The 14,962-nt window shown below is 45.0% G+C and overlaps 1 protein-coding gene across 2 annotated transcripts in view; it reads right to left on the bottom strand.

Moving 5' to 3' along the window:
- The window catches only part of rhot1a (ras homolog family member T1a), a 30,312-nt gene that overhangs the window by 1,982 nt on the left and 13,368 nt on the right, over positions 1–14,962 (bottom strand). The window contains exons 15-18 of one of the 2 annotated variants that reach the window (XM_046304382.1): positions 14,531–14,614; positions 13,725–13,847; positions 13,159–13,361; positions 10,896–11,018 (exon numbers count right to left, since the gene is read on the bottom strand). In XM_046304382.1, coding sequence (XP_046160338.1) covers positions 10,896–11,018; positions 13,159–13,361; positions 13,725–13,847; positions 14,531–14,614 — 533 coding nt within the window. The remainder of the gene's footprint in view (positions 1–10,895; positions 11,019–13,158; positions 13,362–13,724; positions 13,848–14,530; positions 14,615–14,962) is intronic. The other variant, XM_046304384.1, reaches the window with a different exon arrangement.

The raw sequence follows: 14,962 nt of genomic DNA, 5'->3' as shown, positions 1-14,962 counted from the left end.
AGAGAGGGAGGAGAAAGAGAGGGAGGATAAAAGAGAGTGGGGGGATAAAGAGAGGGAGTGGGGGGATAAAGAGAGGGAGGATAAAGAGAGGGAGGATAAAGAGAGGGAGGATAAAGAGGGAGGGGGGATAAAGAGAGGGAGGATAAAGAGAGGGAGGATAAAGAGAGGGAGGATAAAGAGAGGGAGGATAAAGAGAGGGAGTGGGGGATAAAGAGAGGGAGTGGGGGGATAAAGAGAGGGAGTGGGGGGATAAAGAGAGGGGGGATAAAAGAGGGAGTGGGGGGATAAAGAGTGGGGGGATAAAGAGAGGGAGTGGGGGGATAAAGAGAGGGAGTGGGGGGGATAAAGAGAGGGAGTGGGGGGATAAAGAGAGGGAGGATAAAGAGAGGGAGGATAAAGAGAGGGAGGATAAAGAGAGGGAGGATAAAGAGAGGGAGGATAAAGAGAGGGAGTGGGGGGATAAAGAGAGGGAGTGGGGGATAAAGAGAGGGAGGATAAAGAGAGGGAGTGGGGGGATAAAGAGAGGGAGGATAAAGAGAGGGAGTGGGGGGATAAAGAGAGGGAGGATAAAGAGGGGGGATAAAGAGAGGGAGGAGAAAGAGAGGGAGGATAAAGAGAGGGAGTGGGGGGATAAAGAGAGGGAGTGGGATAAAGAAAGAGAGTGGGGGATAAAAAGGGAGTGGGGGGATAAAGAGGGGGGATAAAGAGAGGGAGTGGGGGGATAAAGAGAGGGAGTGGGGGGATAAAGAGAGGGAGGGGGATAAAGAGAGGGAGTGGGGGGAAAGAGAGGGAGTGGGGGATAAAGAGAGGGAGTGGGGGGATAAAGAGAGGGAGTGGGGGGATAAAGAGAGGGAGTGGGGGGATAAAGAGAGGGAGTGGGGGGGATAAAGAAATGAATACAACAATACAGCCTCGTTTCCAAATCACATGAGGATATGTTGACAAATGACAAACCAAAGTTATGTTCTCTGAGCTTCCTAAACAAATGTCTACAAAAACAGAGGTACAGTCCAACTGTTCGATAGTACCAATGTTGTAGTACCAATACAACCTCTTTACATGATATACTGTCTTCTGAAAATGAGTTAGCCTGGTTAAACATGATATACTATCACAGACTAGCTCATTTTCAGAAGACAGCCTAGTTAAACTTTCTTCTGAAAATGAGCTAGTCTGTGATAGCCTGGTTAAACCAGACTGAACGCTGCAGTCACCATTGTTTCACTTCCCTAGAATGGGGAGTTCAGCGTTCAGTTAGTTTAACCAGGCTAAGTCTGTGATGCGAGCAGTACCACATACACTAACATGTGAGTGGCTGTTACTGGAACATTAGATTTGTTTAGTCAATCTGACAATAACTCCTATTTATTGGGTGAAACCTAAAAGGCGAGGAAAGTATTGGCTATGGACAGAAAGAGTGAGGGACGGGGAGAAGGTTCTGCTAGGTAAACAGGAACAAGAGAAAATCCCTAAGTCCGGGTCACATTCAATAGGTACACGAGGTGGAAATTAACAAGCATTTTGACTGTACTGATTGAATATAGTGCCTCAGTTTCTAGGTCCACTGACCACAACCCTGGCTATAACATACAGTACTAACAGTATGAGACAACAACATGGAGGGAAGACAGGAGGCTGAGAGGGGAGGGGAGGGGGAGAAGGAGAGGCTCTAGAAGGGAAATGAATTTCTGAAGTGCAGAGGTTAGCAGAAAGCTCTAACTTATAAATTGCCAAACACACAATCTCGTGTTCACACTCACATTCTCTCCCTCTCACACTCACACACACATATTCTTTCTCTCACACACACACACACACAATTCTTTCACACACATATTCTTTCTCTCACACACACACACACACACACACACACACACACACACACACACACACACACACACACACACACACACACACACACACACACACACACACACACACACATTCTTTCACACACACATATTCTTTCTCTCACACACACACACACACACACACATTCTTTCACACACATATTCTCTCTCTCACACACACACACACACACACATTCACACACACACACTCACACACACACACACACACACACACACACACACACACACACACACTTTTCTCTCTCTCACACACACACACACAATTCTTTCACACACATATTCTTTCTCTCTCTCACACACACACACACAATTCACACACACACACACACACACACACACACACACACACACACACACACACACACACACACACACACACACACACACACACACACACACAGCTCAACAACCCATTAATCTTCACAGTGATATCTGACACAGCAGCAGAAACCCTAACCCATTCAAGCAGGAAGTGTCCATTAGTTAGACAACTGCCATCCTGCTTAACCATGACATGTACCTCAGAGGAAGAGAAATACCTTCCTCCCAACAGCATACTGCACAACAAAGCTTATTCAGCAAGCAGCCACACACAAACCAGACCAACCAGCTATTTGTAGGACTAAGACATCGACCGGTACCTTCAAAAGTAATGATAGATGGCCATTAAAAAGGTAGTCAGTGAGTTCCATCAGGTACACTGGGTGAAAACAGATCAAAGGCTGTTGTTTATTGAAGGTTGAGGCCAAAGTACTTAGATGTAGCTCGTTATGTCTGTAGCCTTCATTATAATCTCTTCTTCATACAATAACGGAGCCTACAGCAATCTCCTCCACCAACAGTGCTTGCCTTTGCCCCATCAACGTCCACCATACCTGGATCTACCCAGCCAGTGACAAACAGCTGTCCCTTAGCCCCCAGTTTGTCAGATGCTGTGTTTTACCTGGCCTGGGGCCCATAAGACTAGACAGAAGACTCAATGCTGTGTTTTACCTGGCCTGGGGCCCATAGGACTAGACAGAAGCCTCCATGCTGTGTTTTACCTGGCCTGGGGCCCATTGGACTAGACAGAAGACTCTCCATGCTGTGTTTTACCTGGCCTGGGGCCCATAGGACTAGACATAAGACTCCATGCTGTGTTTTACCTGGCCTGGGGCCCATAGGACTAGACAGAAGACTCCATGCTGTGTTTTACCTGGCCTGGGGCCCATAGGGCTGGACAGAAGACTCCATGCTGTGTTTTACCTGGCCTGGGGCCCATAGGACTAGACAGAAGCCTCCATGCTGTGTTTTACCTGGCCTGGGGCCCATAGGACTGGACAGAAGCCTCCATGCTGTGTTTTACCTGGCCTGGGGCCCATAGGACTAGACAGAAGACTCCATGCTGTGTTTTACCTGGCCTGGGGCCCATAGGACTAGACAGAAGCCTCCATGCTGTGTTTTACCAGTCCTGGGGCCCATAGGGCTGGACAGAAGACTGACTCCATGCTGCGTTTTACCTGGCCTGGGGCCCATAGGACTAGACAGAAGACTCTCCATACTGTGTTTTACCTGGCCTGGGGCCCATAGGACTAGACAGAAGACTCTCCATGCTGTGTTTTACCTGGCCTGGGGCCCATAGGACTAGACAGAAGACTCTCCATGCTGTGTTTTACCTGGCCTGGGGCCCATAGGGCTGGACAGAAGACTCCATGCTGTGTTTTACCTGGCCTGGGGCCCATAGGACTAGACAGAAGACTCCATGCTGTGTTTTACCTGGCCTGGGGCCCATAGGACTAGACAGAAGACTCCATGCTGTGTTTTACCTGGCCTGGGGCCCATAGGACTAGACAGAAGCCTCCATGCTGTGTTTTACCAGTCCTGGGGCCCATAGGGCTGGACAGAAGACTGACTCCATGCTGCGTTTTACCTGGCCTGGGGCCCATAGGGCTGGACAGAAGACTGACTCCATGCTGCGTTTTACCAGTCCTGGGGCCCATAGGGCTGGACAGAAGACTGACTCCATGCTGTGTTTTACCAGTCCTGGGGCCCATAGGGCTGGACAGAAGACTGACTCCATGCTGCGTTTTACCTGGCCTGGGGCCCATAGGACTAGACAGAAGACTCTCCATGCTGTGTTTTACCAGGCCTGGGGCCCATAGGGCTGGACAGAAGACTCTCCATGCTGTGTTTTACCTGGCCTGGGGCCCATAGGGCTGGACAGAAGACTCCATGTAGATAGACTCCTCTACATTACTGATGGCGTGAACCTGCTGGATCAGACTGCACTCCTCGTCAGCCAACAGATAGGCTCCAACATCATGTAACCTTATGTACACACACACACACACACACACACGTGCACACAGTAGGGCAGTTCAACGCCAACCCCACACACAACGGGACATGACACCACCGCAGAACTCACCCCACAGCACACCACACCTGGTCACACACCACACCTGGTCACACACCACACCTGGTCACACACCACACCTTGCAGCTAAAAAATCTTGTCCAATGCGGTGGCTGAGTTGGCAAAATGCCAGCCAAATAAAAGACAGGCTTCAAATCATAAGATTGATGAAGATACAGGGTTAGAAAATACTTTACATTCAGTTTGTCTGAATTTGTTGAAATAGGCTACTTTGAGTCATTACATGAGATATATATATATATATATATATATATATATATATATATATATATAGATATAGATATATATCTGAGGTAAACCAAAAACAGCGAAGATTCAAACCAATTAGGTGTTAAATACTATAGTATCTCAGCTAGTCAATGTGGTGTGACCGCCTTCAATAACTTCTGTATTAGTGGCATGCCATTTCTGGTGCGTTAATTCTCTTCTCCCAAGGTTAAACAGGCATTGACAAAGGAGTTAGCATGTAACACATTAGTGTTATATCAGGCATGCCTGGGTCCCCAGAAGCCATTGTAAACTTACTAGGAACCATTGTAACCCTCCCAAACCATAGCAATACATACAGTAATTTACACTCTCACACAACACACACTCTATTGTACAAGCATATACAAGCACAATGAAATGTCAACCCTTCAATGGTGAGCCACCACAAGCCATCCAAACCCTGCACATCATAAACCACACGCACTCAAACCCCAAGCACTAGGCTAGTTCCCATACTTCCCAATGCTCAAAACAGACTGCTGATTTGAGTGGAGCCTATGCATAGCCGTCCATAGGGGGACAGTGGTGAGCTGAAGACCAAGGCAAGCCTATTGGAAGATGAGACAGACAGCGTCTAGACCAGGCCTGGGCAACTCCAGTCCCCGGGGTCTGATTGGTGGCACACTTTTTCCCCAGTCCCAGCTCACACACCCGACTCCAATAATCATATAATCATGATCTTCAGTTTAGAATGCAATTAGTTGAAATCAGCTGTGTTTGCTAGGAATGGAGAAAAGTGTGACACCAGTCAGGCCCCCCGAGTACTGGAATTGCAGAGACAGACGGACAGCGTCGAGACAGAGACAGACAGACAGCGTCGAGACAGAGACAGACAGAGTCGGGACAGACAGACAGACAGACAGGTGCGGGCAATTAACAAGAAGTAAACACATGCAACAGTAACAGAAAGAGGGGCAGCCAAAAACGTGTGTATGAACACCTATAGGATGAAAACAAAGACAACGGAAACAATGAAATTACATGTGATCCATACAGTGTAAAATCACTTTGTGGAAGAAAAACATTTGTGTCATACAAATTAAAATGTTTTTGTTAGTAAAAAAAAATAAAAGTTTCAACCACAAGAGAAGCAGGATTGTAAAGAAGATTGTCTAATAAACTGTTTATTTGAATTAGGTTGTGATAACACTAGGGCTGCAGTATGTGCCACGTTTGAGAGTGAATTTAGGGCCTAACACAGGACCTTATATAGACTAACGATATCTTGTGAGTGTAAACTTAAGAAGTGAAAATCACTCCACAACCAATCAAACTGAAATCATCATAGAAATCAAACCATGCACATCTCTGGCGGTGGAAACAGTTCAATGACAAAGAAAACTAAAAAAGATAGACATTTAGAAAATGCCATTTGAACCAAATATTAACTACTTTCGTAAAGAGGGGAATAACCAGCCAGTCAACCCAAGCTGACTTCTATGAGGCTTTCAGTTTCACCAACAGCTTCAGTGGGGCGAAATGTAACCAAAACAGAAAGATCTGCAAGGTGACGTTTCTCCCTCACTCACTATGCAAATTAGTCTTTAGTACAGATTTACAGTTTGCATATCCACTTAACATGATAGAAACACCATTCTTAAACGAAATGGCCATGTTGGCTTCAACATCCACTTGTATGCTCAACTCTCGAAAGATGAATGACTTGCCAAGTAACTCCGACATTATTTATATCTTAAAAAATCCATGCATTAGTTACTTGATGATAGACTGCAACGTGTTGCTACAGGAGGGTAATCTACCCACAACCCATCGCCAACAGACTGGCTCAAACAGAAAGCAACACAACCACACGGTGGGGTCGACCACAACACACGGTTACCTCCCTGGCTAGCACCACAGGTGTTAGATGATGGTGCAGTGTGGCAGATAATTGGGTAAAGCGCTGTGTCACGGTGGTGAGAGCAGATTGGGAGTGCTGTGTGAGGCTGTAGCAGAGATGAGGAAGACACACAATCACATTACAGCACCTTATAGTATTATGTTACCTTACAGCTGACCTATAGTATTATGTTACCTTACAGCTGACCTATAGCATTATGTTACCTTACAGCTGACCTATAGCATTATGTTACAGCTGACCTATAGTATTATGTTACCTTACAGCTGACCTATAGCATTATGTTTACCTTATAGTATTATGTTACCTTACAGCAGACCTATAGTATTATGTTACCTTACAGCAGACCTATAGCATTATGTTACCTTACAGCTGATCTATAGTATTATGTTACCTTACAGCTGACCTATAGCATTGTGTTACCTTACAGCTGACCTATAGTATTATGTTACCTTACAGCTGACCTATAGTATTATGTTACCTTATAGTATTATGTTACCTTACAGCAGACCTATAGTATTATGTTACCTTACAGCTGACCTATAGTATTATGTTACCTTACAGCTGACCTATAGCATTATGTTACCTTACAGCAGACCTATAGTATTATGTTACCTTACAGCTGACCTATAGTATTATGTTACCTTACAGCTGACCTATAGTATTATGTTACCTTACAGCTGACCTATAGTATTATGTTACCTTATAGTATTATGTTACCTTACAGCTGACCTATAGTATTATGTTACCTTATAGTATTATGTTACCTTACAGCTGACCTATAGTATTATGTTACCTTATAGCTGACCTATAGTATTATTGTTACCTTATTAGTGACCTATAGTATTATGTTACCTTACAGCTGACCTATAGTATTATGTTACCTTACAGTATTATGACCTACAGCTGACCTATATTATGTTACCTACAGCTACAGCTGACCTATAGTATTATGTTACCTTACAGCTGACCTATAGTATTATGTTACCTTACAGCAGACCTATAGTATTATGTTACCTTACAGCAGACCTATAGTATTATGTTACCTTACAGCAGACCTATAGTATTACTGTTACCTTACAGCAGACCCACTGTAAACTGTTACCTTACAGCAGACCACTGCTAATTATGTTACCTTACAGCTGACCTACCACTAGTATTATGTTACCTTACAGCTGACCTTACCACTGCTAAACTGTTACCTTACAGCTGACCACTAGTATTACTGTTACCTTATAGTATTATGTTAAACTGCTGACCTATAGTATTACCACTGCTAAACTGTTGAAGCGGCGCACCACCACTGCTAAACTGTTGAAGCGGCGCACCACCACTGCTAAACTGTTGCCGCGGCGCACCACCACTGCTAAACTGTTGCCGCGGCGCACCACCACTGCTAAACTGTTGAAGCGGCGCACCACCACTGCTAAACTGTTGACGCGGGCACCACCACTGCTAAACTGTTGCCTTCAAACTCAGTGCCTCTTTGTTTGACACCATGGGAAAATCCAAAGAAATCAGCAAAGACCTCTGAAAAAAAATGGTAGATCTCCACAAGTCTGGTTCATCCTTGGGAGCAATTTCCAAAAGCCTGAAGGTACCACGTTCATCTGTACAAACAATAGTACGCCAGTATAAACACCATGGGAAAACGCAGCCATCATACCGCTCAGGAAGGAGACGCATTCTGTCTCCTAGAGATGAACGTACTTTGGTACGAAAAGTGCAAATCAATCCCAGAACATCAAAGGACCTTGTGAAGATGCTAGAGGAAACAGGTACAAAAGTATCCACAGTAAAACGAGTCCTATATCAACATAATCTGAAAGGCCGCTCAGCAAGGAAGAAGCCACTGCTCCAAAACCGCCATAAAAAAGCCAGTCTACGGTTTGCAACTGCACATGGGGACAAAGACCGTACTTTTTGGAGAAATGTCCTCTGGTCTGATGAAACAAAAATGGAACTGTTTGGCCATCGTTATGTTTGGAGGAAAAAGGGGAAGGCGTGCAAGCCGAAGAACACCATCCCAACCGTGAAGCACGAGGGTGGCAGCATCATGTTGTGGGGGTGCTTTGCTGCAGGAGGGACCCTTCACAAAATAGATGGCATCATGAGGCAGGAAAATGATGTGGATATATTGAAGCAACATCTCAAGACATAAGTCTGGAAGTTAAAGCTTGGTCGCAAATTGGTCTTCCAAATGAACAATGACCCCAAACATACTTCCAAAGTTGTGACAAAATGGCTTAAGGACAACAAAGTCAAGGTATTGGAGTGGCCATCACAAAGCCCAGACCTCAATCCCATAGAAAATGTGTGGGCAGAACTGAAAAAGCGTGTGCGAGCAGAGGCCTACAGACCTGACTCAGTTACACCAGCTCTGTCAGGAAGAATGGGCCAAAATTCACCCAACTTGTGTGGGAAGCTTGTGGAAGGCTACTCAAAACGTTTGACCCAAGTTAAAGAATTTAAAAGGTAATGCTACCAAATACTAATTGAGTGTATGTAAACTTCTGACCCATTGGGAATATGATGAAAGAAATGAAAGCTGGGTCCTCCCGGGTGGCGCAGTGGTTAAGGGCGCTGTACTGCAGCGCCAGCTGTGCCATCAGAGTCCCTGGGTTCGCGCCCAGGCTCTGTCGTAACCGGCCGCGACCGGGAGGTCCGTGGGGCGACGCACAATTGGCCTAGCGTCGCCCGGGTTAGGGAGGGCTTGGTCGGTAGGGGTGTCCTTGTCTCATCGCGCACCAGCGACTCCTGTGGCGGGCTGGGCGCAGTATAAGGTGGCCAGGTGCACGGTTTTTCCTCCGGCTGGCTTCCGGATTGGATGCGCACTGTGTTAAGAAGCAGTGCGGCTTCGTCTCTCCCGAGCCCGTACAGGAGTTGTAGTGATGAGACAAGATAGTAGCTACTATAACAGTTGGATACCACGAAATTGGGAGAAAAAGGGGTAAAAAAAAAAAGAATAAATAAAAGCTGAAATAAATAATTCTCTCTACTATTATTCTGACATTTCACATTCTTAAAATAAAGTGGTGATCCTAACTGACCTAAGACATGGAATTTTTACTAGGATTAAATGTCAGGAATTGTGAAAAACTGAGTTTAAATGTATTTGGCTAAGGTAAACTTCTGACTTCAACTGTATGTATGTATACACACACGTTTTTGAAAAACGCTTTCAGTTTAAACTTAAAACGACTAAACCAGACAAAGTTTGTAGAAAAGATAATTGACCTATATATTTTATAATCTTTGAGAACTAGAAAATCACCAAAATAAAAGCTAAATTGATCTTGGAGTACTTTAGGCATGGCTGGATTACCAATCGGGCACATGCCCAGGGGCCCTGATTTGGATACCCATTTATTTTGTTTGAGTATAAGAACACAGAATTAGCATTGGCAAAATCTATAACTGGGATAATAACTCGCTAACTAGCTAAGAATATCAACTAATGTGCACACAGGCGGCTCTGATCTGAAAAGCGCATTCACTCGCGGGTGACTGAAAGACGCTTGTGGGCTACTTGACCAATAGAACTTTACTCCGTTTGTGCTCTGGCTCTGCCTACAACAAAAATCACAGACTCAATCTTGCAAAGTTAGATTTGTTTTGGTTTGTTGCAATGAAAATGGGCTGATATAATGTTGATTAGATCACAGAACAAACTTTAATCTATATAGTGCAAACTAATTGGGTGAACTTATTGAAGTTCAATCTCTTGGTCTCTGCGTAGCAAGGCATTTCTTCTACATGGTAGTGCTGTAGGTGTGCAGCCACACGCGCGTGCAGTTTATAGGGAACATTGGTAGAGGGCCATGTATAGGCTATGGTAAAAGAGTCAGCCATAAAATATATATGTTATTTGGCTCATTTCTGTGAGGGATCATAGATAGAGGAGTCGGCATCATTCATTTTGGAGTAGAACGTCCTTTTAAAAAGTCACCAGAACCTTCTCACAGTCGTCCTATAAAAACTCAACTCAGTGCACCCCCTTCCACAACCTTTGACACCAATTATAAAAATAAACAAATCGAGGGGCAACACTGGCTGCATTGGACTGAGTTCTCTTGTTGTAAGAGAGATGGGGACAGAGAGATGGGGACAGAGAGATGGGGACAGAAGCAGCTTGGACAATCCACTTGATTGAGTTAAAAGCAAATAAGGAGAGCAAATAAATGAAGTCTTGAGACCTCCTTGTCAACTCTATAGCCGATATGAGTACTTGGAATACAGTCTTATAAACCCACCCATACAATCATATGAAATTCAATGGAGATGTGCAAATCAGGCCTGGAGATCGAAATAAGATCTCAGAATTTCATTTTTTCCATTGTGGATATGCAGTGTAAACCTGACTATGAGGAAGCATTGAGGGAGAAGAGGAGAAAAACCTTCACCCAGGTTAGAAAGCTAGGGTTCCCGCCTCAGAGAGAGAGGACGGGCTGTTAAACACTACAGTATTTACAGTATGGACCTGTTCAGAACAACACTGTAGAATTTGGCCTTTATATTTGTCAGTAGCTGGGACCGGAGGATGTTCTGACAGATGCAGAAGGTACACCTGTTGCAGGTACACATGCAGCGGAGCTTGGCGTGGCTGAGGAGACACAATCACAACACACGCACGCACATACAAAACACAAAGATTAAGTCAGATCTACATTTGTACATGTTTCCATGGAAACATCACCGTGGGATGGCAGAACCCTGAAAGACAGACCCTGTTCTAGCACCAGATTGGGGGGGGGGAGCTTGGACTTTGGTTGGCTGAGTTATGAAATAATAACTGCATCAGTAACAAAGGCAAAGAAGATTGGTTATTACTTTAATAAGTACTGTAATACAGAGAAAGTGGTAAGAACTAAGTACTGAGCATTATGAAAGTTACATATCTTGAGGAACATTCTTCACATACATACAGAAGGAGACATGTCCTCTGTAATAACATACAGAAGGAGACATGTCCTCTGTAATAACATACAGAAGGAGACATGTCCTCTGTAATAACATACAGAAGGAGACATGTCCTCTGTAATAACATACAGAAGGAGACATGTCCTCTGTAATAACATACAGAAGGAGACATGTCCTCTGTAATAACATACAGAAGGAGACATGTCCTCTGTAATAACATACAGAAGGAGACATGTCCTCTGTAATAACATACAGAAGGAGACATGTCCTCTGTAATAACATACAGAAGGAGACACAGAAGGAGACATGTCCTCTGTAATAACATACAGAAGGAGACATGTCCTCTGTAATAACATACAGAAGGAGACATGTCCTCTGTAATAACATACAGAAGGAGACATGTCCTCTGTAATAACATACAGAAGGAGACATGTCCTCTGTAATAACATACACCTTTCATTAGTGGTAATACCACAATCATCCTTAGGTAGAAGAGGGGGAAAGCCACAGAGAATGAAGGAAATAGTGACAAAGTGATGAGAAAGTTCAGGGTAATTGAATAAAAACAGCTAACCAGTCTCAGAATCTCCAGATTGACCATTAAAAATACATGGAACTACACCATTATAATCTTACCTGTTGGCCTGGGTTATATAGCATGAGTCACTCTGACCTACAATCGATCTGCAGCCGGTACTGAAACAGTCCGTACCAAATACCCAACGAACGCAGAATAATAGTAGTGCCCTAACTACATAAAAAACTCTGTTCACTACCAAGAGAGATGTCTGAAACAGGTGAAGCACTGTAGTGTATAGAGCAGAAGCTGCTGATTATTTCTGTCAAAAGATTTCCATCCTAGAGTCCAGTCATTTGAAGAGCGAGGGCCTGGATTCTTAGCTATAGGCCTCTATGCCTTGGGAAAGACAATGCTTTTAACATTAGATAATGGAAGTTCTTCCCTGTAAAGCGGAGATTTAAGGCTCAATTAAATGGACATTAATCTAATCCAATGGCTAATCTCTTAAATAAAGACTAATAAAGACTAACTCTACCTCTCATAGAGAATGAATGGCTAAGACTGTCAACAAGTCAATAACACCCATTCAGTACAGCTGACTGGGGAGACTTCCTTCAAGGCCAAAGGATTTTCAGTAGATTACCTTCGTTTTGGGACTTAAAATGGCCTAGTCATCACCTTACAGTTAAACTTACCGTACCACAACACATTGACAGTTGCCAACGCTAAGGAACTGAAATAAAACAGCACCTAAAATATCTCACCCTCTCAGGAAGAAGCAGCTTAATGTAGGACTAGAGAGGAAGGGAGACATGGAGGACAGTGGAGGCCTGGGCTACACCCTGCTCATACACAGGGGATCAATAGAAAGCCTGGGGTGTCTGGAGACGTCATACAGGACGTAACGAGGTCACAGAGGCCTGGGCTACACCCTGCTCATACACAGGGGATCAATAGAAAGCCAGGGGTGTCTGGAGACGTCATACAGGAGGCCGTAACGAGGTCACAGAGGCCTGGGCTACACCCTGCTCATACACAGGGGGATCAATACAGGACGTAACGAGGTCACAGAGGTACACAGGGTCTGGCTGGAGGAAAAGACGACGGGGTGCTCATACAAAGTCGAGGATGGAATTAGGTCACAGAGGCCTGGCTGGAGGACCATTACGGGGGTCTTTGAGGGGAAGTCAGGGGATGGCCATGGTGGTGAGTTTGGTGTATGGTCTTTGAGGGGACTATACTCACGGGTACATGGCCATGGTGGTGAGTTTGGTGTAGAGGTCTTTGAGGGGACTATACTCACGGGTACATGGCCATGGTGGTGAGTTTGGTGTAGAGGTCCTTGTTGGGGGTGTCCACCGTGTTGCAGGTCCAGGGTTGGGGCGGGTGCAGCTTGTTCTTGCGGCAGAAGTCCAGCGGGGTCAGGCTGTAGTGCTGGCGCGCCTCGTGCAGGTCTGACTTGGAGGCGATCATCATGCACGGCGTCTTGCTGTCCATGAAGTATTGCTGTCATGGGTCAAAAGGTTCAAGTTCAGAGGTTAGTTATAAGAACAAGACGAGGTAAGGATTGTTGATATCATAACATTTTGGTAAACAGTTTCAGAAGGTGAAAAGCTGAAAGCTGAGAAGTCCCTCTATTCCAGGTTAGTGAATCAAGGATCAGGGCCCACATTCACAAAGCATCTCAAGCAGAGTGCTGATCTAGGATCAGTTTAGTCTTTTAGATCATAACGAATAGGATTACATGGACAGGAGGGGACCTGATCCAAGATCAGTCCTCCTACTATAGACATGTGGTGAATAGAGGCCCAGGACTAAACTAAGGACTGATGGATTTGATACAGTTTGTCAGTTAGGTACTGTACACACCTTGTAGACCTTGGCACAGTACTCAAAGGAGCGCGGGTTGTTGACGTCATACACCAGACAGACCACGTCACACGCCAGGTCCTCTTCTGAGAGGAAGTCAAAGTCTGGCATCACCTCATGAAGCTACAGGGAGACAAAAAGAGCGGGGGAGAGAGAGAAGGGGAGAGGAGGAGAGAAGGGTGAAGAGAGGGGAGAAGAGGGGTGAAGAGGCGAGAAGAGGAGAGAGGGGTGAAGAGAGGGGTGAAGAGGGAGAGGGGTGAGAGGGGTGAAGGAGAGGGGTGAAGAGAGAGAGGGGTGAAGAGGAGAGAGGGGTGAAGAGGAGAGAGGGGTGAAGAGGAGAGAAGAGGAGAAGGGGTGAAGAGGAGAGAGGGGTGAAGAGGAGAGAGGGGTGGAGAGGGGAAGAGGAGAGAGAGAGGGAGAGAGAGAGAAGAGAGAGGGAGAGGGAGAAGAGGAGAGATGGGGGAAGAGAGGGGTGAAGGGAGGGGAGATGGGTGAAGAGGAGGAGGGGTGAAGAGGAGAGATGGGTGAAGAGGGGAGATGGGTGAAGAGGGGAGAAGGGGGAAGTTGAGACCGTTCAATGGCAACGTTTCAGCAGAAAGGCCTCTCTAATATTCACTGTGTCACACTGAACATATTAGTTTCCAAAACATACGAGGGGAAAACACTTATGATTTACTGCTAGACAGCTGGACACATAAAACACAGTATTATAAATTATACAACTGTATTATAATCCATCTCCCGGGGTTTTAATCTTGTTACCGGGCAGAAAGCATGGATACGGAGAGAGAGATGCACAGCCTCACCAGTAAGTACTTCTCCTGGCCGTAGACATACGTGGTGTTGATGGAGTAAAACGATTTATGGTCTTCTCTGATCTTCCGCTGTTTCTGTTAAGTAACACAGAAAAACACACATTCACCACTCCACATTGATACAACATGTTATTCCTCACTGCTAAATAGTTAAGTTTGTATAATAATAATAATAATAATACATAGCAAACTATGTCTTAAAGGAGTTGGTAACACAGTAGCAGACTGCCCAAGTCACCCTGGCTACTTAAGAGTAGCTATGAAACAGAAATGTGTGCTTAGCAGGTAGCAGTGAGCCTTCCATGGAAAAGCCAGGATCATGTACATTAGGCACCAAATTAGGAAGAAAACTGAACGAAACAGGGAGGGACTACCTGAATTTGTCCAATAAGAAAAAAAATATTTTTGCATTGCAAAACATTT

Source organism: Oncorhynchus gorbuscha, linkage group LG16 (assembly GCF_021184085.1).
Source record: "Oncorhynchus gorbuscha isolate QuinsamMale2020 ecotype Even-year linkage group LG16, OgorEven_v1.0, whole genome shotgun sequence".
Lineage (NCBI taxonomy): Eukaryota > Metazoa > Chordata > Actinopteri > Salmoniformes > Salmonidae > Oncorhynchus > Oncorhynchus gorbuscha.
The sequence above is the reverse complement of the archived record's forward strand: the minus strand, read 5'-3'. Positions and strand labels throughout refer to the sequence as shown.